We start from the raw sequence: 27,031 nt of genomic DNA, 5'->3' as shown, positions 1-27,031 counted from the left end.
AAAGAGCTTACAGTCTAACCAGACAAAGGTAGAGAGGGGAAACTGAGGCATGGAGGGACAAGTGACTCACTGTAGGTCACCCAGCAGGGCAGTGGCAGAGCTGGGACCAGACCTTGGGTCTCAGCTCAGCCCGCAGCATGCCCCAGCCCTCTAACCGCCCTGATGTTTAACAGACCAGAACCAGGGCATCGTTTTTCCAAGAGCTTTATTTTTAACAGGTTATAAATGGGATTAACGTAATACTGACATCAGCGAATACACCTCTTTGTATGTGCGACTAAACAGCCCCCCCAGGTATAAACTGAGTGCTGAGCTCACCACCCCCCTCCCCAGGATACTGCCCCAGCGTGCGCGGGCGGGGGGGGGATTATAAAATGTTCAATAAACATGGCTGGGGGGTGGTGTGGGTCAGACAGCAAATGGAAGCTTAAAAAAAAAAAAAAGACACAGATTTGTACCGTGGCTTTGAACGAAGCCCCAAATGTCGGGGTGGAGGGGGCAGGGGAGGGGAAAATAAGACATCACCCTAAAAGTCTGACTGGCTCATACCAAGGCAGAGTGTAAATGTGGAAGCTAAACACCCGGTGGGTCTGTGAACGCTGCAGCCAGCCCTGCCCTCTGCGTCCGGCCGTCTGCGTCCGCCGAGGCCCTAAATACCGGGCGGTAAAGTAACGTAGATCTGTCATTCTATTCTTGGCGTATATTAATCTATAGATTTGGTATAAAATAGGAATGTTTCCCTTCTTAGTTCTTTCTTTTTAAAACCACTTGCCACACCCTTTGGTTCCAATTTCTTTCCCGTCCTTTGGCCGGAGAGAAATGTCTTTTGGGAGAAGTTTGGCACTTAAAAGGTTTTGTTCTTGCAGCTCAAAGATACATAGAGCTGGGTTCCAGAGGAGCAGCCGTGTGAGTCTGTATCCGCAAGAGGAACGGGAGTCCTTGTGGCACCTCAGAGACTAACCAATTTATTGCAGCAGAAGCTTTCGTGGGCTACAGCTCACTTCATCGGATGCATGCAGTGGAAAATACAGTGGGGAGATTTGATATGCACAGAGAACATGAAAAAATGGGTGGTCTATGCCATCCTGTGCCAGCAATGCCCCTCTGCCATGTACGTTGGCCAGACCGGACAGTCTCTACGTAAAAGAATAAACGGACACAAATCAGACGTCAAGAATTTTAACATTCAAAAACCAGTCGGAGAACACGTCAACTTCCCTGGACACTCGATTTCAGACCTAAAAGTGGCAATTCTTCAACAACAAAACTTCAAAAACAGACTCCAACCAGAGACTGCTGAATTGGACTTAATTTGCAAACTGGACACCATTAACTTAGGCTTGAATAGAGACCGGGAGTGGATGGGTCATTACACAAAGTAAAACTATTTCCCCTTGTTTATTCCCCCGCCCTCCCCCCCACACAAACACTTCCTCACACGTTCTTGTCAACTGCTGGAAATGGCCCACCTTGATCATCACTACAAAAGGTCCCCCCCTGCTCTCCTTCTGGTAATAGCTCACCTTAAGCGATCACTCTCCTTACAGTGTGTATGCTAACACCCATTGTTTCATGTTCTCTGTGGATATAAATCTCCCCACTGTATTTTCCACTGAATGCATCCGATGAAGTGAGCTGTAGCTCACGAAAGCTTCTGCTCAAATAAATTGGTTAGTCTCTAAGGTGCCACAAGTCCTCCTTTTCTTTTTATATAGAGAGCTAGGTAGGTATATAGAGAAAGGAGGTGCTGCCCCCTACTGGCCAGGTAGGGTAATTAATCCATGCAACCTCCCAGACAGTTAACACCCTATGAGTTGTGTGGGTATTTACCAGGCTGGAATTTTTAGGAAGGTTTTTTTTAAAAACCTGCTCCCTTTAAAATCGATTCTAGAAACAGAGCCCCAGCTGCTTCCATCACAGAAATAACACTGAGTAGAGCAAGCTTTTTTAAGTGGGGAAAAAAATCCAGATGGGAAACTGAGGCACAGAGCGACAGAATGTGACTTGCCCAAGGTCACATGCACAGGAGGAGTCTGGGTCTGTCACCTGAAGATGGACGGAGTATCCACAATGCACCAAAGAGCCCCCGTCTCCAGCTACAGTCCAATGGGGGGACAGGGGAGGGGAGCTCCCGGCTCGCGTGAATTTCCATGGCGTGTAGGAATGGCCCCTGGACGGGAATCCCGTGTCTGCCAGAAGCAGGCCAGGGCGATGCAGCTGCTGCTGGAGCGGAGCCTGTCAAACCAGCTGTGGCAGGGCCCACAGTTGCGGGTCCTTCCCTGTGGGACCTAATCCAGTGGAGACGTAGAAAACGCAGCTGCCCGATTTCCGCCACCGAGCTTGTCTCCGGCTTCCTTTGTCTCATGTCCTTGCTGCCCCCCAACATCCATCCCAACTCCCCCCAGCCAGCGGCAGCCGCCCCCCGGCTCCGGCTGACACAGAGGCTCCAGCGGCTCGGCTCGGACCGCAGGAGGGACAGGCCTTCGTAAGTTTCAGTGCTTGGGGTGGACGGCATTCCCTCGAGACCCGCCCCCTTCCTCCCCCCACATCTCGATCGCTGTCTTCGGGGCTGCCTGGGCGGAAACGCCACCCCCTGCTGCCAGCGAGAGGGGGGAGAAACACGGCAGGTCCCTCCTCTGCTACTGAGCCTCGGTGGGCAGGACGGCTGCTGCGGTCTCAGCTTTTGGCTGCTTTGGGGTGCCCTGGAAAGAACATTTTGGCTTCAGTGTCGACCTGGCCTTGGCCCCATCCGCCCGCTCCCTGTCCCCATTTAACAGCTGGGGAAACTGAGGCATGGAGCAGGCACAGGACACGCCACTGCTCATGCACAACAGAGCCAGAATTCGAACCCAGGGCTGCTGAGTCCCAGCCCAGGTCATCCACGCAGCCGTGCTCAGGGAACCTCTCTCAGAGCCGGGGATAACGGCCCAGACCCGGGGTCCAGCCGGCTCTAAGCCGTGCCGACCACTCCAGAAGCAGCCCACCCGGCTCGGTCTGCATCTGCAGGTGTCTTTGTGTGTGAGACACGCCCAGGCCTCCCCCCCACCCAAGACACTGTCCCCCCATCCCACCCTTGGGAGAGGACACCAGCCCCTGCAGGCTCTGTCTCCCAGAGGGGCCCTGGGCACTGGGCTGCCCCACCCCGCTCCTGCTGCGTGCCGAGGGGCTGCTTGCCCCCAGCTCTGCCTGGCTCGCTCGCTGCCCCATCCTCGGGGCTCCCAGACGCCCGGCAGCCAGAGCTCCCTCTTTCAGGGCAGCGCTGCCCCATGGCTCCCCCCAGCTAGAGCCACTAGGGGCTGGGGGAGCCAGCGGGGGGCACCGAAAAACAGGGCCCAAGCCCGGGAAAGCTGGACATGCCCCTTGGCTTGGCCCTGCTCTGTCTGTATCAGTGTGGGGGGGTGCGTGTTACACGCCCCGGGCTGGGCTCTGTCTGCACCCCGGGGGGCCATGCGGGGGTGGGGGGCACACCCATCACTCACCGGGGAAGGCGGCTTGGCGAAGTTCATGTGGGCGTAGAGCATGGCGGCGATGTCGTTCTGCCCGGCCTCCAGCGCGATGGACAGGGCCGTGCTGCCGTCCTGCCGGGGGGGACGGGGTCAGGGGCGCCCGCTTGGGGTGACCTGTCCCGTCTCCGCAGCTGCCCCCCCCGATGCTCCTGGCCCCTCTGGCTGCCCCAAAGCAGCTAGCACCCACCCCGTGGGGGAATGGTTCTGCAGTGGGGTGACGCACAGGCCAATATGCAAATCAGGACATCACCGCATTTGCATAAGCTCCCCCCACACCCCTCGGAGTACCTGCAAAGCTGGGTCTCCCCCTGTCCCCACCTCGAGGGCCCCCCTTTAAGCTACCAGGCCGGGGATGCTGACAAAGTCCCCGGGCGTGGCACTCACGTGGTCGGCCAGGCCCACGTGGCAGGCGGGCGTGGCCAGCAGCAGGCGGGCGATCTCGGCGTGGCCGTGCTCGCAGGCGCACATCAGGGCCGTTGAGCCGTCGGCATCCTGCAGGTTCACGTCGGCTGCGCAGGCCAGCAGAGCCCCCACCATGTCCTGGCGCCCGTGGCTCACGGCCAGCATCAGGGCCGTCTGCCCTGCCTGCGGGGAGCCCGGGGTCAGGCAGAGCTTGTGGGATTGATCCATGGGGGCAGGTGGGAAGGAGGAAACTCAGCGCGAGGGGAGAGATTGATGGGGGAGGGAGGACGGGGGGGGGGCAAATCTCAGGAGAGATCTATAGGGGGAGGAGTCCACAGGAGACAGGAGGGGTGGGGGGGTGTCTGTGGGTGGGGGGGAGAGCATGCTGGGGGGGTAAGGGAGGAGTCCGTAGGGAAGGGCGTGGGGTGAGGCGTGGGCCAGGTGGGGTGGAAGGAGTTGCACCCAGGCTAGTTCATCCAACCCTCGCCCCCCCGGCCAGTCCCCAGCCCCCTGCACTCCTGGCCAGCCCCACTCCCCAGCTAGCCCCCAGCCCCCCACGCTCCCAGCCAGTTCCCCCGCCCCGCTTCGGCCAGGCTCCAGCACCCTGCACTCCTGGCCAGGCCCACTCCCCAGCCAGCCCCCAGCCCCCCACGCTCCCAGCCAGTCCCCCGCGCCCCCGTGCTCCTGGCCTGCCCCCGCCCACACCTGGCTGGCCTTGGCGTTGACGTCACCCAGCTGCAGCAGCTGCTGGATGGTGGCCATGTCCTTGTCGGAGCGGGTGGCGGCCAGCGCCGTCAGCATGATGGCCGTGTAGCCCGCTTTGTTCTGCTTGTCCACATTGCACAGGCCTGGGGAGGGAAACAGAGTCAGTAGAGGGAAGACCCCCCCCACCCCGCCCTGCTCTGCTAACCACTAGCCCCCACCCCCATCCCAGTGCTGGAATAGAACCCAGGAGTCTGGGCTCTCCACACACCCCTGCTCTAACCACTAGCCCCCACTCTCCCCTCTGTGGCCCCTCACCGGTCTCCAGGAGGCGCTGGACCACGGGGAAGTTGGAGTGTGAGACGGTGTAGTGCAGGGCCGTGTTCCCGTTCCCGTCCGCCATGTTGAGGACGAACTCCAGCAGCCGGGGTGAGAGGGCGCGGTACGCGGCCAGGCGCCCCCCCACGGCCTCAGGGGCAGCCTCCCTGTGGCACGACAGCTGCAGCCAGTCCTGCAGCACCAGGGTGTAGGCGGCCTTCTGGGGGGAGACGGGGAGAGGGGTGTCGCCCGCGAGCTTTTGGAGGCTCTAGCCACCAGCCCCCACTCCCCTCCCAGAGCTGGGACAGAACCCAGGAGTCCTGGTGTGATGTTGCACTCCATACGTTTATGGAAATATGCTTATGAGTGTAAATATAATGTAACTGGAATATGCTTTAAGCAAAAGGTCTCGTGTAAGGTATCATTACAAAGCTTATAGTCCACTGAGTGTAGTCATCCTATTTGTGTGAATGTACCGTTCTTGTATCTGAAACTAGAAGTATGAAATATAACTCTGAGGTCCTATTGTAATTATGCAAAGCGTGGGCCATTAATGGTGGTTTGGAATCTTGATGGCTCCCATTAACCAGGACAACTGACTGTAGATGGCTCTGTTTACTTGCAAGCCTTCCTGTGATCAGGCCTGGAAGAATGAAGGCTTGGGGTCTCACAGGACATGTGACCATGTCACCTGGTACTGGAATCCATCTTAAACCTGGTGCTTTTCCATTTAGAAGAAGGGGTGGGGACCCAGAGAGACAAAAGAGTCCCACCTTGTGCCAAAGCTATAAAAGGGGGTGGAGCAGAACAAAGGGGGCTGCCAGTCATGAGAAATCCCCTAGTTACCACCTGAACGGGAACTAACAAGGTCTGTACCAGGGGAAAGGATTGGGCCCAGACTAGGAAGGAGTATAGTCTGTGAAAGAAGCTTATTGGAACATCTCTAGGGGTGAGATTTACCTGTATTCAGTTTCTTAATGTATCAGGCTTAGACTTGTGCGTTTTGTTTTATTTGCTTGGTAACTCACTTTGTTCTGTCTGTTATTACTTGGAACCACTTAAATCCTACTTTTTATACTTAATAAAATCACTTTTGTTTATTAATTAACCCAGAGTAAGTGATTAATTCCTGGGGGAGCAAAGAGCTGTGCTATCAGTGTTATAGAGGGTGGACAATTTATGAGTTTACCCTGTATAAGCTTTATACAGAGTAAAACTGATTTATTTGGGGTTTGGATCCCACTGGGAGCTGGGTGTCTGGGTGCTGGAGACAGGAGCACTTGCTGAGCTGTTTTCAGTTACGTCTGCAGCTTTGGGGGCCTCGTTCAGACCCTGGGTCTGGGTTGCAGCAGGCTGGCGTGTCTGGCTCGACAAGGCAGGATTCTGGAGTCCCAAGCTGGCAGGGAAAACGGGCTCAGAAGTCTCAGCACATCAGGTGACAGTCCCAAGGGGGTCTCTGTGACTGAACCTGTCACTCCTGGCTCCCAGACCCCCTGCTCTGACCACTAGACCCCCCCAGTCTCAGCCAGGGGCTGTGCAGCACCCAGCACGATGGGGCCCTGATTTTGGCTGGGGTCATTACCCTCTAACCCTAGTACAAAGAATTAACAGAAGCAAATCTTTGCCTGGCACCCGCTTTTGCTCTGTTTCAATCCCCCCCACCCTGTTTCTCTCAGCTGACATGAACGAGGTGCCTCATTTCACTTTAAGTGCGCGTCACTTTCACCTCCCGGCGCGGCTCTGCTTCGCTGGCAGAATCCTGCCGGGGAATTTCCCGGTTGTTTGAGCCCCTCTGCGGGCTCTTCGGCCGGGCTTCACGTTGTATAACCCCTGGCCCTTCCCGGGGTGCTCCCTGCAGCTAGCCAAGAGGGCAGTGTGAAGGGAGGCAGCGTGGCCTAAAGGGTAGTGCACTGCCCTGGCCCTCAGGAGCCTGGGGATCTCCTCCCAGCTCTGCCCTAGGCCCGCTGGATGAGCTGGGGCAGGTCACATCCCCTCCCAGTGCCTCGGTTTCTCAGATGACGATTCTGTGACCTGCTTTTCAAAGGGATCTGAGCTCTAGGGATTATTCTTGTTCGTTCCTCCACGTCCATTAAACCCCCTGCCGGGCAGGAAGCTGGGCCGTGTCGCACTGCCCCAGGCTGGCGGGGTGTGTTCTGGGCTCGCTGAGGAAAGCCCTCTGCCAGGAGAAAGCAGCGAGAACCCGGGAGTCCTGCCTCCACCCACAGCCTGCACCAGGATAGTTCGCTGTCCCCCCCCCACACACACAGTGGCCACTCTGTGTACAGCAGGTGCTCTAGATCCTGTAGCTCCGGCAGAAGCAGCCTGGGCTGTCGTACCCTGAGGTCCCAGGTTCTAGACCCGCGCACGGGCCCCTTATCTCTCCGTACCATCTCCTTGTCCATGAGCAGGTCTGGGCTCTCCAGGTACTTCTGCAGGGTTTCACAGGCCGCTAACAACTCTGGGCTGAGTCCTGTCCTGCAACGAGAGGTGGGAGCAGGGGGTTAGTGGGGTCTAACCCATTGGGGGGGGGATCCTGAATCTGGGGGGGATGAGAGGACGAGCCAGGGACTCTAGTGAGCCCTGCAGAGGGGGCTGGACCCTGAAAGCGGCATCTGAGGGGTTATGTTGGGCCTAACGGGCAGCAGGGCCAGGGCAAGGCAGCCGGAGGGGAGAGCTGCCCTCCCCAAGCATGGTTCAGGACAGACGGAAGCCAAGGAGCCAGCTGCTCAGGGCATGATCCCGGCTCTGGCTGCAGCCCCGAGAGCCCAGCCTGGGCCCAGGTTAGTCCCAGCTGGGTGGGGGCAGAGCCCAACCAGGTGCTGAAGGTGTTAGCCCAGCTAGGATCCAGACAAATCCCTGGCACAACATTCCCCTCCCAGAGCTGGGAGAGAACCCAGGAGTCCTGGCTCCCTGGTCTAACCCCCAATCCCACTCCCCTTGCATGAGGGCGCAGACCCCTGTACAGTTACCCAGTGGTTCTTCCTTGTGCCGTGCTGGGGGGTTCCCCTGCCGTCGCCGTGTTGCCCTCTGCCGGGACTCTCTGGGGGGCCGGCACCTGCCCCGCCGGGGGCCCCTCGCTGGCCTCATGGTACTCGCTCTCCGTGCTCTCGTTGTCGGAGGAGTTCTCGGCCGTGCTGGAGCCCGAGGAAGTGGACTCGTACCTGAGGTGGGGAGTGGGGTCAGAGCTGGCAGGGCAGCACCAGGCCTCGCGCCCCTCCCCGAACCCAGGAGTCCTGGCTCCCAGCCCCCCTGCTCTAACCGCTAGACCCCCACTCCCCTCCACAGCTGGCAAATAGAACCCAGGAGTCCTAACACCCAGCCCCGCCCACCCCGCTGTAACCACTAGACCCCCATTTCCTGAAACAGGAAGCGAACCCAGGAGTCCTGGCCACCAGCCCCCTCTCCTCCTGCTCTGCAGTTCTCCTTACCCGCCGTTGACGCCCACAAACTGGAGACTTTTCTTGCCCGCCATCTCCGGGGCCTCCCCCTGCCGCTTCGTGCCGGTTCTGACGCCCCCCTGCGCCGAGGCTGCCAGGAGACAAGCAGAGAGGCCAGGATCAGAGACCGGCCCGAGCCCCCCGCCCCTGAAGCCCCTTGGCCGCTCCTGAAGCTCCTGGCCCACCGCGCCCCTCACCTGGGTCCTCTGCCTTGTTTGGACACAGTGCAGCTGGCTGAGCTGGGACAAGGTCCGGGGCGACTGCAGCCTCTGGCTTCTGGGGGGCTCCGGGGGGCTCTGGAGGGGGGGCGAAGGGGGCAGGGTTAGAGACACAGACCCATGCCCAGGTGGCACCACTGACCCTGGGCTGGCTGACAGGGGAGGGGAGATGCTCGGATGCCGGCTGGGCCTGGCCCAGCAAGGCTGTGACAGGTGCCCAGCGGGCAGGGGGATGGTGGAGTGTGGGGGAGGGGCTCGAAGAGGTTCGGGGGGGGTTGGTTGGGAGATAGGATCAGAGACCCCCCGCCCCCCCCTTAGCAGCAATTCTTGCATCCATGGGCCCAGTGCCTCCCCAGCAGGTCCCGTTCCACCCTCTAGCCCCCCCCGGCATGTGGGGCAATCTGGGGGGACGACACTGGGTGATGCAATGTGCCCGGCTCATGGTAATGGTGAACTAACAAGGACGCTAATCAAATCTCACGCTCCGGCCTCAGCTCCAGCAGTCCAGAGCCCCTAGGCAGGAGGGGGACCCAGGAGTCCGGGCTCCCAGGCCTCTAGCCATGAAGCTACAATCCCTGGCTAGGGCTGGGAAGGGACCCAGGTGTCCTGCGCTGCACTCACTGTCTTGTGTGGTTTCCCAGCCCCGCACAACCCTTTCCCCCCACCCCCCAGCTCCCTCCCAGGCCTTCCCCCCAGCCAGCCCCCATCTCCCCTTCCAGCTCTTAGGTTTAGGCCAGCTGCCCCCCACATCCATCCCCCCCCAACTCCACTTGTGAGACCAGAGACCCCTCAGTCAACAAGAAGGGGCCCGATTCTCAGTGATGCTCGCCCCGCCCCCGTGGTGGAAGTGCCCCTCCGAGGTCGCTGCTCCCTGGTGTAGGGGGATGGGTCAGGGGCACGGCCAGAGCACATTATGGGTATTCTCTGCTCGGCCATGCATGAGGTAGAGCAGCCCCAAGGCTGCTGGAAGTGACACGGGGTCTGGCCAAGACAGGGAGAGGGGAAGGCGCTAAAGAGGCTCAGACCCCCTCCCCCAAGGACAGGCTGGACATTTGTGGAGAGAGCTGGGGCCCCAGGAAACAAGCCTGGAGCCACCCCAGAGGCATGGGCAATGGGACTGGGGGGCAAGTGGGTTTATCCATCCAGCCGCCGGGAAAGGACTGAAAAGAACCAGAGCTCGCCAGGCTCCTGGATTCCCAGCCCCCTTTGATCTCCCCAGGGAGGAGGCTGCTTAAAGTCTCTCTCGTCTGCTCTAAGCAGCTGGCCCCAACCATCCTCTCCAAACAACCCCCTGCGATTTCAGGCAGGCGGGAGATGGGGGACGGCCAGCGGTGTCCCCCCGCGATTTCGGGCAGGCGGGAGACGGGGGACGGCCAGCGGTGCCCCCCCCGCGATTTCGGGCAGGCGGGAGACGGGGGACGGCCAGCGCTGTTATTGCAGGAGCCGTTGGCACCGGATTCTGCTCTTGTTCCAATGGGGACGGACGCTGGACATTTTAAACTCAACACGGGCTGGGTTCTGGCGAGATCTCCCTCTAATGCCCGAAGTCCCAGGGCCCAAGTTCCCCAGGAGACTGGAGCCCACGCCTACTGCGGCCCAGCTGGCCGTGCGAGGCTTGGCAGCCAGCGGGTTTATTTTGGACTCATTTTGATGGCCGGCAAAGTTTATTTTTGAGCATCTTTTCTCTATTTTTATCGATTTCGGTTTCCCCAGTTGCGCTGGCTGACGGGGTCCAAGCACTGCTTTGCAGTTTCCCCGCTGGTGGGATATTACAGAGGGGCAGGCAGGAATTGTTTTTTACTGCAGCCGCCGAGCGTCCAAAAGGGAACACGCTGCAACTGGTCCAACCCAAACCGCCCGGGGCACAGGTCCAAGAAGCCCGGGGGAGCAGCCTGAAGTCGAACGCCGACAGAGTCTCAAGCAGCGGCTCGCTGGCTTCGCCCACCTGTGCGCTTCGCTGACTGCCGTGGGCGAGCTCTTTCGGCTGGGTCCGTGCCGTGACATCGGCAGTCCCTGAGAAAAATCTGACCCTTCCGAGCCTGGTTCTAATCGATGGACCTATGAACTCAGGGCCCGTTGTTCCCTGCAAAACCCAGATGTCTTCTTACCCTTAACTCGAGTAACGAGCCTAATCAAGAGGAATTTGGAGGTCACATTAAACTCCAGACGCCCTTATGATTTTGCCCTTGATCTGCTAACTTGTGTTCAACTCCTACCCACTGCTCACTCGCCAGAGCTGCGGCCAGTTAGACCGCACCTCGCTGCGCCGTGCAGACGTGCCCCGTAGCTGGGCTTTCGAACCCGTTTAGGTCGGGCTGGTTGGACGAGTGCAGATCTCACCAGAACATGCAGCCTTTCCCTGGGGGGCACTGCATTGGACAGGTGGGGGGACGGGCCGGCTCAGGGGGGTGGGGAATGGGACACGGGGCCTTTCCCATTTAGATCTGCCCCCCAATAATCCCCACCCCAGCACTGACCAGGGGATGGGGAGCCCCTGAGGAAGGACACAGGGAGCCCCCCCACCCCCACGGATGCCTGCGCTGGGCCCTACCTGGCGAGGCTCCACCGCCCGGGCCCGTCTCCTCCCCGCGGGGCTCGGCCACGATGCTGATTTTCTTAACGCCGTGGATGGGGGCGGCGAGGGGCGCAGCGGCGTGGACGGGGAAGGCCGTCTCCACCACCACGGCCTGGGGCGGCGTCCCCGGCTCCCCCCGGGTCAGGGCCCGCAGGCTAGCGTAGGGCTCCTTGGTCTCCAGGCTCTGTGCCCGCTGCGGCCGGTGGGCCACGCCCGTGGCCTTGCTGGCAGCGATCTCCGGCTCCCGCTGCACCTGGATCACCTTGACCGTGTCCGCCTTGACGGGCACCTCCTGCTGCTGCCAGCCGGGGCGTCCCTCCGCCCGCCGCTGCCCCGCGGCCCCCTCCTGCCCGGCCGTGCCCGGCTGCGCCAGCTTCTGCTGGGCCCCCTGCAGCTCCCGGAGGGCCTTCTGCAGCTGCTTCTCCAGCACGGCGACCTTGGCCGACAGGGCGAGCGCGGCCTGGCGCTGCCCCTCCGGCGCCAGCTCCTGCTCGCTCACCCCTACCCCCACGCTCCGCCGGTCCCCCGGCTCCGACGTCCCCACCCCCACCGACCTCACCTCCTTCCGCTCTGCCGCCGGCGGGGGGCTCAGGGGGGCCGAGCCCCCCGAATCCGGCCTCCGGCTCCCCCGCAGTGGGGAGGTGGCTCCCTCCCCGCCCCCGCCCTCCTCCGGGATCTCGATGTAGAGCTCGCCCCTGGCTTTGCCCTTCCCAAACCCGCCTGGGTGGCCCAGGAACTTCTGGCTCTTCAGCTGGACGCTGAGCTGCCGCTTCTCCTCCTGCAGCACCGAGACCTTCACCTGCAGCACCGGGATCACCTTCACCTGCTCCTCCAGCTGCCGCAGCTTCTGCAGGGCCACGGCCATCTGCTCCCGCACATGCTGCAGGTGCCCGGGGCTGGGGCACACGGGCGTGGACAGCCCCGAGCCCAGCGGGGTGAACCCGGCCTGCACGCCGGGGGGCTGCCCGCCCAGCAGGGAGCTGGTGGAGCCCGAGACGCTGCTGTGCAGGCTCCCCAGGCCCCCCGCCTGGTCCTCCAGCTTCTTGCGGGCGTCCAGCAGGGTCTTCTCCACGCGGGCGTTGAAGGCGCCCGTCCCGCCCGGGGGGTAGAAGCCGGGGGCGCAGTAGGAGTAGGAGGAGTGGCGGCTGTCCAGGCTGGCGTTGGAGCACAGGGACTCGGTGGAAGTCCACCAGGAGCCGGCGCCGCGGGGCAGGGAGCTGTGGCGGGGCCGCCGGTGCACCGGGACCCGCCGGATGGTGTTGCCTTTCTCGATGTCGTCCACGTACTTCAGGAAGTCCAGGTCGAGGCGGTAGCCGTACGGCGTCTCCACCGAGTAGGGCAGCTGCGGCTCCTGGGCCCCGAAGGCGGCGGGGGAGGTGGGGGTGGGCTTCCCTGCAAGCCGGGGGAGGGCAGGGGTCAGTGGGGGTGCACAGGCGTTAGCTGACTCCCCCGCCCCGCCCCCATCCCTGTTTGCAGAGAGAGAAAAACTGAGCCACGAGAACGTTACCCCCAAGTGCATCAGTAACTAGACCCCCAGAGTCCTGGCACCCAGCCCCCGCCTCACTAACCCACTCCCCTCCCCGAGCTGGGGATAGAACCCAGGAGTCCTGGCACTCAGTCCCCTCCCCTCCCAGAGCTGGGGATAGAGCCCAGGAGTCCTGGCTCCCAGCCCCCCTCCCCACACACACATTAACCACAAGACCCCACTCCCCTCCCCGAACTGGGAACAGAAACCAGGAACACCGTTAGGCCCATGGGATTTGGATTTATCCAGCGCCTTGCACCCTGGAGGAACCCAAAGGTCCTTAGAAAACTAATTTACCACCTATAGGTGCCCAGGCAGCTTCCTTGTCTCATGGGTAGAGTGCAGCCACCTCTGGGGTGGGGCACAGCAGCTGACTAACACCCCACAGCACCGCTGCACTGGACAGGAAGTGAGGCTCTTGGGTTCGACCGAAACTGCACTGAGGGCAGACGTTGGCCCGGACTCCTGGTTTCACACCTGAGCTCTGCAAAGCGGGCCCAGAGGTCTTTGCACTCCCTGCGCCCTGAGCACAAGCGCTCACCTGGGAAACCGGACTCCATGTGCAGCACCTGCGCCATCCCGGTCCAGGTCCCCACCTCAGCCCGTCACCGAAATCCCGGGGAGCCCTTAGCAAGCGGGAAGACGCAGCCCCACGACCTGCAACAAGAGGCAGTGACGTGGCTGGGAACACGGCCGGGGGAGGAGACCAACCAGGGGGCCCATCTAGCTCCAGGCCCCCCCAGCCTCGAGGGGACTGGCTGGCCCAGGAGTCCTGCCTCAAACCGCTACACGCCCACTTTCCTCCCAGGGCTGGGGAGAGAACCCAGGCATCCTGGCTCTCAGCCCCCCTGCTCTAACCCACCAGTCCCCCTCCCCTCCCAGAGCCGGGGAGAGAACCCAGGCGTCCTGGCTCCCAGCCCCCCTGCTCTAACCCACCAGCCCCCCTCCCCTCCCAGAGCCGGGGAGAGAACCCAGGAGTCCTGGCTGCCAGCCCCGCTCCCCTCCACCAAGATCCCAGTTTGCTTGAAGCCTGACTCTCCAGGCCCCGTACCGCCCCCCCGCCCCACCCCTGGCTCTCGCCCTCCCGGTGACCCAGCGCCCAGACCCCCCCAGCACTTTCCCATCTGCTGCGTCTGGTTTCCTGGCCCCGCCAGGCTGGGCCCTGAGCCAGCAGCATGGATCCCGCCCTCCCCCATCCGCTCGCTGGGGGGTCCTACGGGGTGTCCCCTCCCCAGCCTGCTCAGCCAGTCACGGGGTGGGGACATGGCCTCCCACTGACCCACAGCGTCCCCCTCCCTCACACTCCCTCCCCCAAGAGCCCCTCCGACTGCAGGGGGTCTCTTCCCCACTCCATCCAAGCCTGGAGCCCAGAGCAGGGTCCCCCCACCCAGTGTGGAGCCCGGGACCTGTTGGGGGGAGTCCTGCTCTGACCCCCCACTAGACCCCACTCCTCTCCCAGAGCCAGGGAGAGAACCCAGGAGTTCTGGCTCCCAGCCCCACCCTGCTCTAACCCACCAGCCCCCACTCCCCTCCCAGAGCCAGGGAGAGAACCCAGGAGTCCTGGCTCTGACCCCCACCCGCTCTAACCACTGGACCCCATTCCCCAGCCAGGCATTAACGTGAACTGCTTGGCCAGGCTGCTCAGCTGGGGTGAGCTGGCATTGCTCGGTCAGCCGCAGGGGAGGCCCGCTGGGGCTCCGGCCCCCTGGCACCGTCACGCCAAGGGCATTTCTGCAAAGGAGCCAGGCGCAGAGAACCAGTGACGGGGGCCAGGGAGCCACAGGGACTTTCCAGCCCCCTGGCCAAGCGGAGCTCCTGGCGGGGTCATTCCCGGTGCCAGGCCTCTGGGAAGTCTGATGCTGGGCAGGGGAGGGGGCTGGGAACTGAGCCAAGACAGCATCTCGCTGGGAGGGGGAAAGCGCCCCCCTGGGGTTGGTCCGGCCTCCCTGGCAGGGGACTGGATCCCTCTGCCGGGCATATCGACGCCTGGTGGCGGGACAGGAGCGCGGCTCGGGGAGGAGGTGGTGGCTGGGAGACAGGGCTCCTTTCCCAGAGTTGGGGAGAGAACCCAGGAGTCCTGGCTCCCAGCACCCCAGCTCTCCCGGACCCCACTCCCCTCCCAGCGCTGGGGAGAGAACCCAGGAGTCCTGCGTGATCCCTACAGACCCGATGCCAAGGGGGTGGGGCTGGTGGTGGTGCCAACCCAGAGCACGGGGCTCTGACGCTGTGTTAATCTCGGGTGCACCCGCCCCCCCCCAGCCGCCTGCCCACAGGCCTGCACTCACCCACATTGCCCCACGCACCTCGGCAAAGCCCCGAGCTGGGATGCAAGCGGCACAGAGAACCGGAGAGGCCGCCGGGCTCGGGGGGCGAGACGGACACGGTGAGAGACCCAGACGGCGGGCACACGCGCCCCCTCCCTCGCCAGCAGCAGAAACGCACCAAAGACATTGCTGGACCGGGGCTGTTCACGGCCCCCCGCCCCCTGGGCAGCTGCCCCCGGCAAAGCCCGACCCACATCGGCACATGGCTGGTGCCCATTGATTTTTCCATGTCCCGCTAGGTCGATGGGCCTTTGCGCCCCCTCCCCACGATGTCGGCCTTAGGGGCAGAGGGCTCCGCTGCCCTGGTGCTCTGGGAACGGTGCTGGGGGGCGGGGGGATAACTAGGCCCTGAGCCCCCTGCTCAGCCCGTGGGGGGGGGCACCATCCGATCTACGGCATCCGGTGTTTCCCCTTTGCAAACCCCCCCCCCCCGCCCCGGCCCAGTCAGCCAATTAGGAAACAACAAAATCAAGCAGAAGGGAAAATAGTTCATAGCCAAGGAGCAACCCCCCCCGCCGAGGCTGCCATAGTGACCGGAGGTGGCATCACTCGCAGGATGCCGGGGTTCACGGTGCAGCCGGTGCCCAGGCTGCAAGGGGCTGAGATCTGGTCACAAGGGGGGGAGGTACCCGGAGGGGAGGGTGAGAAGCGTGCGGTTGACAGAGATCAGCTGGGCACCAGCGCAGCTCCCGGCGCGGCAGGGGCAGAGGAGAGATTGTCCCACCTACAGCTGGGCGGGGGGGTTAAGCACCAGCGGGGGGGGGGGCGCAGCTGGGTGGGGGGTGTAAGCGCCAGCTGTGGGGGGCTGGGCGCAGGGTGTAAGAGCCAGCTGGGAGGGTTGGGGGATGTAAGCGCCAGCTGGGGGGGCTGGGCGCAGGGTGTAAGCACCAGCGGGGGCGGGGGGGGGGGCGGCTGGGTTGCCAGCGTGGGTGCTGGGTGCTGGATCGGTCAGCCCCCCCTTTCTGGTCAGTTTCCAGGCGCTGGGTTCTGCCAGGAGATGGGACCCGGGGGCATCGGTTTCAGGGGTGGGCGGGGAGGGGAGCACAGGGAGAGGGGGAGGGTGGAGGGGGGCATGGGCGAGGGAGGGGAGCACAGGGAGAGGGGGAGGGGAGCACAGGGAGCGGGGGAGGTGGAGGGGGGATGGGCGGGGAGGGGAGCACAGGGAGAGGGGGAGGTGGAGGGGGGGATGGGTGGGGAGGGGAGCACAGGGAGAGGGGGAGGGGAGCACAGGGAGCGGGGGAGGTGGAGGGGGGATGGGCGGGGAGGGGAGCACAGGGAGAGGGGGAGGTGGAGGGGGGGATGGGTGGGGAGGGGAGCACAGGGAGAGAGGGAGGGTGGAAGGGGGGATGGGCAGGGGAGGGGAGCACAGGGAGAGGGGGAGGGGAGCACAGGGAGAGAGGGAGGGTGGAGGGGGGATGGGCGGGGAGGGGAGCACAGGGAGGGGGGAGGGGGAGGGGGGGATGGGCAGTGGGGGAGCAGGGGAGGATTGGGGGAGGGGCGGGAGAGGGGGAGGGGCAGCGGGGGGCGCACAGGGAGGGGGGAAGGGCCCCCGCAGCCCGGGTCCTTTCCGTATATGGCAGCGATTTGCTCTAAAAATAAACAGTTTTGCAGGCGGCTACGTGAGAATTTCCTGCCGCCGGGCCAGGCTCAGCCCCCCCGCCAACCCCCGCCTGCAGCCCCCCCAGCCAGGGGCACAGGGGCAATGAGGCAAAAGCAACAAGAGGCCCTTCCCCTTGGGGGTGCCGGCTCCCATCCGGCCCCCGGGGGGGGGACTCGGGGTCGTCCCCAGCTCAGGCCTGTGTGTGCCCCATTGTGCACCAAGCGTGGCAGGTCTCAGCCCAGGCCCCGGTGGCCAGCGGGGTGGGGGGTGGCTTTACCCCCAGAGGCCCGGCTCCCCCCCCCCAGGGCGCAGAGCAGGGCCCTGGGTGCCGGGCAGGGAGGCAGCCGTGGGCCTTGCTCTGGGAACCACTGGGGCACAGCAGCCCCCCCTCCCGCCCCACGCAGGGTCCTTCCTCCTGGGGCAGCCCTCCTCCTACGCGCCCCCCTGCGAGTGTCACCCCCTGCCCAGCCCAGAGCGGGGCGCCCCTTCCCCCTGGTCAGCCCTTAGCAAAGCTGGGGACCCCCCTGCCACCCGAGGGGCAGCCGCTGCAGCCTCCTCTGGAGGGGCCCTCAGGGGGGCCGCGTGGGGCGAAACGAAGCAGACCCGGCTGTGTCGCGTGCTGCATCTAACTGCCCATCCCCCGGGAGCCCCTGCTCCGGCCACGGGTCCCCCAAAGGCTCCCTCCCACCCCCTGCCCCCCCAACTCCTGCCCCGCCAAGGGGAGCTACCCGGCCCCAGTCTCAGCGGCCTACATTGGGGCTAAGCAGGTGGGTCCCTGGCCCGTCGGGCAGCGCAGCCAGGTGCCCCCTCCCTGGGCACAGTCACCTGTGAGCCCTTCATTGCACAACCAGGGACCCTTCGACCCTCTGGTCCTGGGGGGTGGTATGCTCCGCCCCCCCCGTCCCCCCCCGGCCGGCGACCCGCTCTCACCCCAGCCAGCGGCGCCTCCCGATCACTCTGCCTGTGCAGGGGGAGACGGGACGCCAGCACCATGCTGCCCCCGGGCACGTCGCCCCCCGAGCCGTCCCCACCTGCCCGGCGACGGTCGCTGCCCTGCGGAGCAAAAGGAACCGAGTGTCAGTCACTGAACGGAGGAGAACCCAGGAGTCCTGGCTCCCAGCCCCTCCGTTCTAACCACTGGACCCCACTCCCCTCCCAGAGCTGGGAGAGAACCCAGGAGTCCTGGGAGAGAACCCAGGAGACCCCCCCGGCGTGCTCTTCCCCCCACCCCCGCAGCAAGCTGCCAGTCTGTGCATGGAGGAAATTTAGCTTCGCTCCCGAGCCTCCCACCACAGGCCGGACGCGGCTCAGCCTCCCCCTACCCCACCCCATGGTGCGAGGTGGGGGTGGGTCCCCCTCCCAGCAGGGTCTGGGAGCTGAAGGATGTGGGGGAAACGCCCCCCAATGCTGGACTCACACTCAATTGTTCCATCTCCCCCTGGACCCCGAAAGAATTAGTATTAAGAAACAGTGAGATTGAGGCACTGCCCAGACCCCGACCAAGACCAGGGCCCCGTCGCGCCGGGCACCACCCAGACCCCACCCAAGACCAGGGCCCCGTCGCGCCGGGCGCTGCCCAGACCCCAGCCCAGACCAGGGCCCCGTCGCGCCGGGCGCTGCCCAGACCCCACCCGAGACCAGGGCCCCGTCGCGCCGGGCACTGCCCAGACCCCAGCCGAGACCAGGGCCCCGTCGCGCCGGGCGCTGCCCAGACCCCACCCGAGACCAGGGCCCCGTCGTGCCGGGCGCCACCCAGACCCCACCCGAGACCAGGGCCCCGTCGTGCCGGGCGCCACCCAGACCCCAGCCGAGACCAGGGCCCCGTCGCGCCAGGCGCCACCCAGACCCCAGCCAAGACCAGGGCCCCGTCGCGCCAGGCGCCGCCTAGACCCCACCCGAGACCAGGGCCCCGTCGCGCCTGGCGCCGCCCAGACCCCAGCCAAGACCAGGGCACCGTCGCGCCGGGTGCTGCCCAGACCCCACCCGAGACTAGGGCCGTGAGGCGCCGGGCACCGCCCAGACCAGGAGATGGGTCCCCTGGAGGTGGGACATGTGGAGGGAAGGGAAAGGACATAGAGAGAAGAGGGCAGGGCAGCCCGAAAGCCCCGCCGAAGCGAACGGGAGGGGGAGGGACACACAGAGACCGCGGGCGAGGCCGGGGCGAGGGAAAGGAGCCGGCGAGGGCCGTGAGTTGCCGGCTGGACGAGCCGCTCCCTGACCCCATCCCCAGGAGACACCCCCTTCTCCTTCGCTTCCCGTGAGTCACCCCGGAGGCCCCGCCGGCGCTGGCTGGAGCTGGTGGTGAGCTGGGCCCGGGAGAGGAGCTGCTCCGGGGCATCCGGGCTGGCCTGGGGCCCTGCCCCACCCCGGGGAGCCAAGCATCCCAGCCGGGGTCTGGCTCAGAGAGCACCCGACGGGGCGCAGTCGGCCCTGGGGGAACCGGGCTCAGAGCAGCCCCTGGCTGGGGAGGGATTTGGCCGGTTCCCGGGGCCCCGGCTCCCCCACGCTGGAACATCCATCGCTCCTGACCACAGCTGGCGCCGTGGGATCCCTGCCAGCTCCTGGCTCTGCCCTGGGCCCCACCGCCGCCTCGGCCAGCGAGAGACCTGGCTCCTGCCCCAAATGCAGCCACCTCTGGGGCGGGACGCGGCAGGCAGGTGATCCCCTGGCAGTCCGGGCTGGCCAGTGCCCCAGTGCAGCCCTAGGGGGCGCTGTGCTGCAGGGAGGGGGTGGGGCAGCAGGGGGCGCTCTCCCCGGACAGTGAGCCCCACCCTGTTCCCGGCAGCGGCCCATGGAGGAGAGGAGAGCGCCCCCCGCAGCAGGGAGTGGCCGCCATGGGGCTCTCCCGGGTTGAAGGAGCCAGAGTGGGGCTGGCTGGGGGGCGGCTTACTGACCTGGGGGGGGCACAGGCTGCAGGGAATTTGCTGCGCCAGCCCCGCCCCGGTGCCAGCCAGCATAGGCCAGGCAATGGAAACCCCTCACCCCCCGGCACCGGCCTGGGATCCCTGCTGGGAGCGCTGGGGGCAGGGGGGCACAGCACCCAGCAATGCCAGCACCCCTCAATCCAGACTCAGCCCCCTGAAACCCCAGCCCTGGGCTCCCCCCCGGCCCCTCACTCCCGCCCTGCAGGCCCCTGCTAGCCCAGCCCTGCCGGTGCCCCTCACTCCCGACCCACAGCCCCCTGAAACCCCAGTCCTGGGCTCCCCCCCGGCCCCTCCCTCCTGACCCACAGCCCCCTGAAACCCCAGCCCTGGGCTCCCCCCCCGGCCCCTCCCTCCTGACTCGCAGCCCCCTGAAACCCCAGCCCCTCCCTCCCGACCCGCAGCCCCCTGAAACCCCAGCCCTGGGCTCCCCCCGGCCGCTCACTCCCAACCCACAGCCCCCTGAAACCTCAGCCCCTCCCTCCTGACCCACAGCCCCCACATGTGGCTTTCCCTATAGAAGGCCAGGAGGCCGAGGCAAAGCTGCCACATTCCTGCTTGTTTTGCAGCCGGGAGCTGCAGGGCGCTGGCTCCGGGACACGCCCGAGGGGTGGGGGCCGCGCTGCCTGGGTGTGTCCCTGTGTCTGTGTTTTCCATTGACCCCCCACACACACACACACCGTCCCTCCAGCCCAGCTCAGGCCCTGCTAATCCTGCTGCTCGGGGTGTCGGGAACCCCCAGGGCACCAGGGAATTGGGGGGGATCCAATAGGGTTAGAGGGACCCCGGCCTGGGCCTCCCCCCGTCCACCACCCAGGGACTGTCACCCCCCAGCCTTGGTGCATGTACCAGGAGACTGGGAGTCAGGACGCCTGGGTTCCAGATCCAGGCCTGGGAGGGGGGTTCTGGGCCCCCAGATCACACGCCAGGGCCCTGTGTCCAAGTGCTCTCCCAACGGGTGCCCCATACGGACCGGTCTCTACAGGGCCAGGCTGCCAGGCTGCAGCTTGGGGGGGGAGGATCACAGAAGGGACACTCTCCCCGACCCCAGACCTCAGTGCGGCCCCTTTAAGGCAGGTCCGCTCCCCCCTGCACAGCCCTGGGAGCACATGGAACCAATTAGTCTGGGCCCGGCTCACATGGGTCCGGCCGGGGCTCGGGTTTCACGCCCAGAGCTGTACGCAGGGGAGGGGAGCGGGGGCTGGTTGTACAGGGACCCTGCCCCCAGCGCTGAGATGCAGCTACCTCTGGGGTGGGGCCCCGGGGCTGGTTATACAGGGATCCTGGCTGGGAAGGAGGGTGCTGGCGCCAGGCTGGTGCCGGGGTGGAGTGGGTCTGCTGGGCCCAGGCTCAGGGGGTGCGGGGTAGGGGGGGACGCAGTGAATCAGAAACCTGGGCTTGCTCCTGGCCGAGGCACCGAACTGGGTTTTCTCAGACGCCTGCGTCCAGCTCTGGTCTGAGCCACAGCGGCCTTGATCCCACCCGGCCCCCACTGACTGCGGGACCTGCCCAGCTCCGACCCCCCACAGCAAGTGCAAGTGCCCCAAAAGAGTGCGGGGGCCACGGCCGGGGGGGCACCCGCCTAGCAGGAGCTCCGGGCGCAGACACAGCCGCGGATCAGTGCCCCCGTTCTAGGGCAACCCCTGGCGAGGCTGCTCTGGTCCCACCCATGGTGTGCTGGGCCCTGGGACGGCACTGAGAGCAGTGACCCCTCCAGGGTGCCCATCCCCGGGGCGTCTGGGCCTCGGACACCACCCTCAGAGCCGGCCCTGTGGCAAAGACATGGACAGGGTGCCCCAAAACCCACCCCATGGGCCAAGGCCAGGGTATCCCAGCCGGGCCCCAGGCCCTGCCCCCTGCCTCCCCCAGCCAGCCCCCAGCCTGGGGCTGGGTCAGAGGGGAAAGGCCCGGTGTCCCGTTCCCCCTTCTGCGGCCGTGGGGATGGGCTCAGAGGCTGGGTGAGGGGCTGGCATGGAAGGAGGGCAGGACCTCCAGATGGTCCATGCTACAGCCCCACAGATTTTGGACCTCCTGCCCCTGTCTCTGCCCCAGGGGGGAGCTGCAGGAAATAAATCAAGCCCCCACCCCCATCCCAGCTGGAATCCCACCCCCCAAGCTCCCCACCCCCCTGCTCTGAGCCCCCGCCCCCGCCCCAGGCCCCGCCCGGGCCCCCTGAGGGACTTTTCCTACTTCCGCCTGGGCCTGGCATGAAAGCAGCGATTGTCTGACCTTCCCCCGCCGCCCGCGCCTCGCTCGCACAACGGAGCCATTCAGCCTCGGGAGCCCCCCAGCCCCCCTCCCCCCACAACGGGGTCCGGCCAGTGCACAGGGACTGGGGGGAGCCGTGGGGAGGGCTGCACCTTGGGAAACGGGGCCCCAAAAATGGGGGCGTCCGTGTGAATCCTCCCCTTCTGGCACAGACCAGGGGGTGGGAGAGCGGGGCTGCAGTGCGTTAAATGGGCTTGCAGGTTGTGGGGCAGATTCTGGAATAGGGGGAAGGTCGGGGGACCCTTTTCACTCTCCCCAAATGGCACAGAGCCCCCCCACAAGAAGGCAGGACTTAGCCCAACCCCCCCGATGCTGTTCCTGGCCCTAGCGCCAAGACTGGAGGGAGCAGAGAGGCTGCAAAGGGGGAAAAACAGCCGCAGGCTTCAGGGCTTCGGCAGCTGCAGGGGGTCAGGAAGGACGCGCCGCTAATGCAGGGGGTGGGGACTTCTGGGGTGTCAGGCGCTGGAGATTGGACCGGAGTGGCTGGGTCCAGGGATCCAGACTGGGGCGGCAAGGAACAGGGGGAGCCTGGCTAGCTGGGCCCATGGGGCTGGGCTGGGTGGTGGGGGGCAATGGGGGGGGGCAGGAGGGATACCAGGGAGCTGATCTAGGGGATGGAGTGTGCCAGGGGGATCCCACAATTCCCGTGGCCCCTGGGAACAGGCTCATCCCTCCGCCCAGAGCAGCCCCACCCCACACACTCACCCCAAACCCAGCCAGCCCCACGTGTGGCAGCCGCCCCCGACCCAGACAGGCCTGGGCCAAGCAGCCCGCATGGCCCACAGCAGTGACTGGGCGCGGGGGGGGGGGAAATCAGGCTGGGGGCTCCTCAAGCTATGATGTGGGGAGACAGAGACTGGCTGATGTGGGTCGGATCCCCACGATCCTCCCTGCAGGCCGGGACCCCCCCACCCTCTGCCCCATCCCTCCTCCCCTGCCCTCAGCCCTATGACCCCCCCTCGCAATCCAAGCCCCCCCCAGCCCGAGCCTCCCTGCCCACTGCTGCTGCCCCATCCCCCAACCCCCCCCTTCCCATGGGCCAAGTCCAGACCCCAACCGGCTCGAGTTTGTCTCCCAGCATGACTGGGCCCAGCTACCCGCGGCCCCTCCCTGCCCAGCGCTGAGAATGGGGGGTGGCACCCCTGTTGGGCACAGAAATTCCTTCCGCTTTTGCTGTTTTTGAGCCACCATCAAGAATGTCCTGGAGGGGAGGGGGGACGTCTCCTGCCCCGTTGTCCTGCTTGGGGCGGGGAGGGATCGGGGCCCAGCGTCCGGCCCTGCACCCTGCCTGGCCCCCCCAGGCTCCCTGGCAAGGAGCCTGCGCAGAAGCTGAAAGCAGCAGATGCTGGGGCCAGGTGGCCGCCCCCGAGGTGCTGCGGCACTGGATTGGGAGCCCGGACACCTGGGTTCCATGTCTGCCTCTGATCCCCTGGCTGAGTCCCTTCCCCCACTCCGTGCCTCAGTTTCCCCCATGTGAGCTCTCATAGCACATGTCCCAGCGGCCAGCACGATGGGGGCCCCACATTTGACTGGGGGGGGACACACAATGGGGCCCTGATCTCGGTTGGGGTCTGGGCTGCAGCCGGCACGATGGGGACCCTGAATTTGGGGGGACACACAATGGGGGGGTCCCCGATCCCAGCCATGGCTGTGCAAGGATTTTCCCCCAGCAGCTCTTAGCGGTGGCCACGGAGGGGTTAATTGCTAATCGGCCCTAATCGGCTAATCCCGGTTCTGATCCTTCCCTTCTGACATCACACGTCTCAGCTGCTCCTTGGCACTGTCCCACCTTTACCTCCCCCACGGCCGCGGCACCCAGCCTGCCTGCCGGGGTGGGACATGGCCCGTCAGGGCCCCGGCCACCCACCGAAACGCCACCCGATCCCGACCTTCACCTCCCCAACTTATTACTGGCCCCTCCCCCTAAATTCCACCCCCTTAAAGTCCCCCCGAGCTGGGATTCTCCCTCGCTTCCCGTTCCAAACGGCTGCCGCGTTCCCCACCAGAGGCAGCTACCTGTCTGCATGTGGGGATGCAGGAAACGGGCTCTTGTGATTTACGGCCCCGATTCTGCAATCGCTTTTGCACGTGCAGAGCTGGGATCTTAGCCTGGGAGCTCTAGGCTCTGCCCCTCTGTGTCTGCAGCACCAGGCCCCCCAGGGCCCCGACTCAGCCGTGGCCTGGGGGTGCTACTGCAACGTAGCTCGTAAACCTCCCGTGTTATAACCTCCCGCCGGTGTGGGAGCCTGTTAAACCAGGGGCATTTCCACCTGGCAGGTGAGTCCGGGGGGGATCTGGCCTCCAGCAACTGGAGGAGAAATGAGATACTGCTTACTCGATACGTAGTGCCCAGAGATCCGGCCGAGGTTGTGACCCCTTGTTGTGCCAGGTGCTGCCCAGACCCCGGCCGAGATCAGGGCCCTGTCGCGCTGGGCGCTGCCCAGACCCCAGCCAAGATCAGGGCCCCATCGGTCCAGGTGCTGCCCAGACCCCAACCGAGATCAGGGCCCCGTTGCGCCGGGTGCTGCCCAGACCACGGCCAAGATCAGGGCCCCATCGCGCTGGGCGCTGCCCAGAACCTGACCGAGATCAGGGCCCCGTCGCGCCGGGTGCTGCCCAGACCCCAGCTGAGATCAGGGCCCCGTCGCGCCGGGTGCTGCCCAGACCACGGCCAAGATCAGGGCCCTGTTGTGCCGGGCGCCGCTCAGACCCCGGCTGAGATCAGGGCCCTGTTGTGCTGGGCGCTGCCCAGACTCATAATAAGTTCCAGTCCCTGCCCCTGGGATCTCCCAATCAAGGGGTCAGGGCCCCCACGTTACCCCCGGAGAGGCTAAGTGAGCAGCCCAGGGCCCCACAGCAAGTCGCTGGCAGAGCTGGGGATTTGACCCCCATCTCCCAGCCCTGGGCCACGTGCCAGAAGCACGACGCCGTCCGCCCTCTCCCCAACGGCCCGCGGGCCACCCCGTATCCCTTGGAGTGATTTCACCCCCCGCACGACCCGGCACCCTCACCTGGCACCCAGATGTGTAGGGAGAAGCCAAGATGCCTGACCCAGGGCTGCTGCTCAAAGCATCTATCGTGGGGGGCCAGGCTGGGCCCAGGGACCTGACTCCGGAACCCCAACTGGGAATCAAACTGTAGGCCCAGGGGGCCAAAGACAAGGCGCTTCCCCTGGGAGCCCCCATCCCGCTCCGATCTCAGCCCCCAGAACTGGGTCGCTCCCGCATTTCCCTTCCCCAAGGCCCAGGGAGCCGCTCTGCGAGCCCCTGCCCGGCTGGCCCAGCCACTAGCCACCCCAACCCCCAGCCCGCCCGCACACAAGTGGAAAACAAGGGGTAAAGCCGCTGGAGTCTAATGACAAACATCTGGAGCTGGGAGACTGACCAGAGCTCCCCTCCCCCCAGCTCAGTCCAGCCCAGAACCGTGCCCTTCCAAAATATATCCGATTGCCTCCGAGCGGAGCCGTCCCCGGCCCGCGGCTCCCCCTCGCCGGGCTGGAGGGCAGGGACCCCGGGAGAAAAAGGGGCCCAGCAAAATACTCCAGTCTCTTCCAGAGCCGCTTGGTCGGGAGTTGGGGACTTCTGAGGCCGCCTTTGGGCCCTCGCTGTGTTTCGAATGGACCATGGACAGCCCGATCGACGCCCCTGGGGTGCAGTTAGATTTCCCGACTCTCCGGGCTCCTCTCCTGGTCCTGCCCAACGAGGGGCCGGGGAATCCGGCTGGAAAGTCGCCTGGCGAAGACCGCGAACCCGAGCGAAGCAGGAGGCCGGGGATCGTCGCTCGCTTACCTTGGGAGAAACCCCGTCCCCACGTCGGACTCTCCTCGCCCCGTCCCGACCTGGCGAAGCGAGAAGAAAGGTCTCGGTTTAACGGGAACCGGCGGTTCGGGGGGCCGGGGGCATCGGGATGGCGGTGCCGCGCGGGGTCAGAATCTGGGTTTTGAACAGGGGCAGAGAAAGAAGCGGGTGAAGTGACCTCAGCTAAACTCGGGGGACGGGACGGACGGGACCTGGTCTTCGCAGGCCCCAAAGGAGACGCCGGCTCCCTCCTGTTCCCCACCTTCCCCCTCGACGCCGTGCCTGCAAAGGGCTCCCCAGGGTGGCACCAAATTAGTCGGGCTCCTTGGGAGGAACGGGCGGGTTCCCTGGGTCTCCGGCCTTCCCGGGGCCCAGTGGCGCCCCTCGGGGGCCCCGCGCCAAGGGGGCAGAGGAGGATCTGGGGGGATTTTGCAGGGTCTGGTACCGTTTTTCCCTCCGCTGTCAGTTTCCCAGTCTCCCCAGCAGAGACTCCAGAGCTCTGAAAGTGACCAGCCAGCCCAGCGCACTGGGGCTGCCTTCGGTCCCGCCCCCCTGCCCGGGACACACCCCTCCCCAGCTAAAAGGGGCAGCGACCAGTGTGAGCGGGGCCCGATCCGGCGTGCGAAGCGCTGGTGGGATAGAAGATCAGGGTAGGAAGGGACCTCAGGAGGTATCTAGTCCAACCCCCTGCTCAAAGAAGGACCAATCCCCAATTTTTGCCCCAGATCCCTAAATGGCCTCCTCAAGGATTGAACTCACAACCCTGGGTTTAGCAGGCCAATGCTCAAACCACTGAGCTATTCCTCTGCGAGGAGCAGAACCAGAGCCCGGCTGCGACCCGCCGGGGAGCCGCACAACCAGGAGCCCAGAGCGCCAAGGGCTGGGCCTCAGGCCCGGCTGCTTCCGAGCTCCAGGCAAAGGGGATTTGGGCCAACTGGGCTGGTCTCATCAGGGTAATGGCCACATCTTCCTGAGGGTCTGGGCGGTACGACGGGGCCCTGATCTCGGTCAGGGTCTGGGCAGTGCCCGGCACGACGGGACCCTGATCTCGGTGGGGTCTGGGCAGCGCCTGGCACGACAGGGCCCTGGTCTTGGTCGGGGTCTGGGCAGTGCCCGGCATGACGGGGCCCTGGTCTCGGGTGGGGTCTGGGCAGTGCCTGGCGCGACGGGACCCTGGTCTCGGTCAGGGTCTGGGCAGTGCCCGGCGCGACGGGGCCCTGGTCTCGGGTGGGGTCTGGGCAGTGCCCGGCGCGACGGGGCCCTGGTCTCGGGTGGGGTCTGGGCAGTGCCTGGCGCGACGGGGCCCTGGTCTCGGGTGGGGTCTGGGCAGTGCCCGGCGCGACGGGACCCTGGTCTCGGGTGGGGTCTGGGCAGCGCCTGGGCTGCTGGGGCTCTGATCTTGGTGGGGGTCTGTGCCAGGTAACATTCCAGGGGAATC

General features: G+C 65.2%; 1 protein-coding gene across 1 annotated transcript; it reads right to left on the bottom strand.

Annotated features, from left to right (window-relative positions):
* Positions 1-1,438: 1,438 nt before the first annotated feature.
* On the bottom strand, positions 1,439-26,085 carry KANK2 (KN motif and ankyrin repeat domains 2). Its single transcript, XM_074935134.1, has 13 exons — positions 26,039-26,085; positions 25,585-25,634; positions 17,538-17,660; positions 13,225-13,340; positions 11,135-12,550; positions 8,357-8,456; positions 7,898-8,089; positions 7,316-7,403; positions 4,929-5,148; positions 4,614-4,756; positions 3,891-4,091; positions 3,480-3,578; positions 1,439-2,702 (listed from the first exon to the last, which is right to left on the bottom strand). Exons 4-13 carry the CDS (start codon positions 13,259-13,261, stop codon positions 2,640-2,642), a joined length of 2,559 nt encoding a protein of 852 aa, XP_074791235.1. The 5' UTR covers positions 13,262-13,340; positions 17,538-17,660; positions 25,585-25,634; positions 26,039-26,085; the 3' UTR covers positions 1,439-2,639.
* Positions 26,086-27,031: the final 946 nt, after the last annotated feature.

Source organism: Natator depressus, chromosome 20, assembly GCF_965152275.1.
Source record: "Natator depressus isolate rNatDep1 chromosome 20, rNatDep2.hap1, whole genome shotgun sequence".
NCBI classification, from domain to species: domain Eukaryota; kingdom Metazoa; phylum Chordata; order Testudines; family Cheloniidae; genus Natator; species Natator depressus.
Note: the sequence above shows the minus strand (reverse complement) of the source record. Positions and strands in the feature narration are given on the sequence as shown.

Excerpts from the sequence above, each read along its gene's own strand:
- KANK2 (XM_074935134.1), bottom strand. The coding sequence starts at position 13,261 with ATGGCGCAGGTGCTGCACATGGAGTCCGGTTTCCCAG. Across the intron at positions 4,757-4,928 it reads CCAGCGCCTCCTGGAGACCG|GCCTGTGCAATGTGGACAAG; the intron begins GTGAGGGGCCAC and ends TTCCCTCCCCAG. Across the intron at positions 3,579-3,890 it reads ACGTGGGCCTGGCCGACCAC|GACGGCAGCACGGCCCTGTC; the intron begins GTGAGTGCCACG and ends CCCCCCCGGCAG.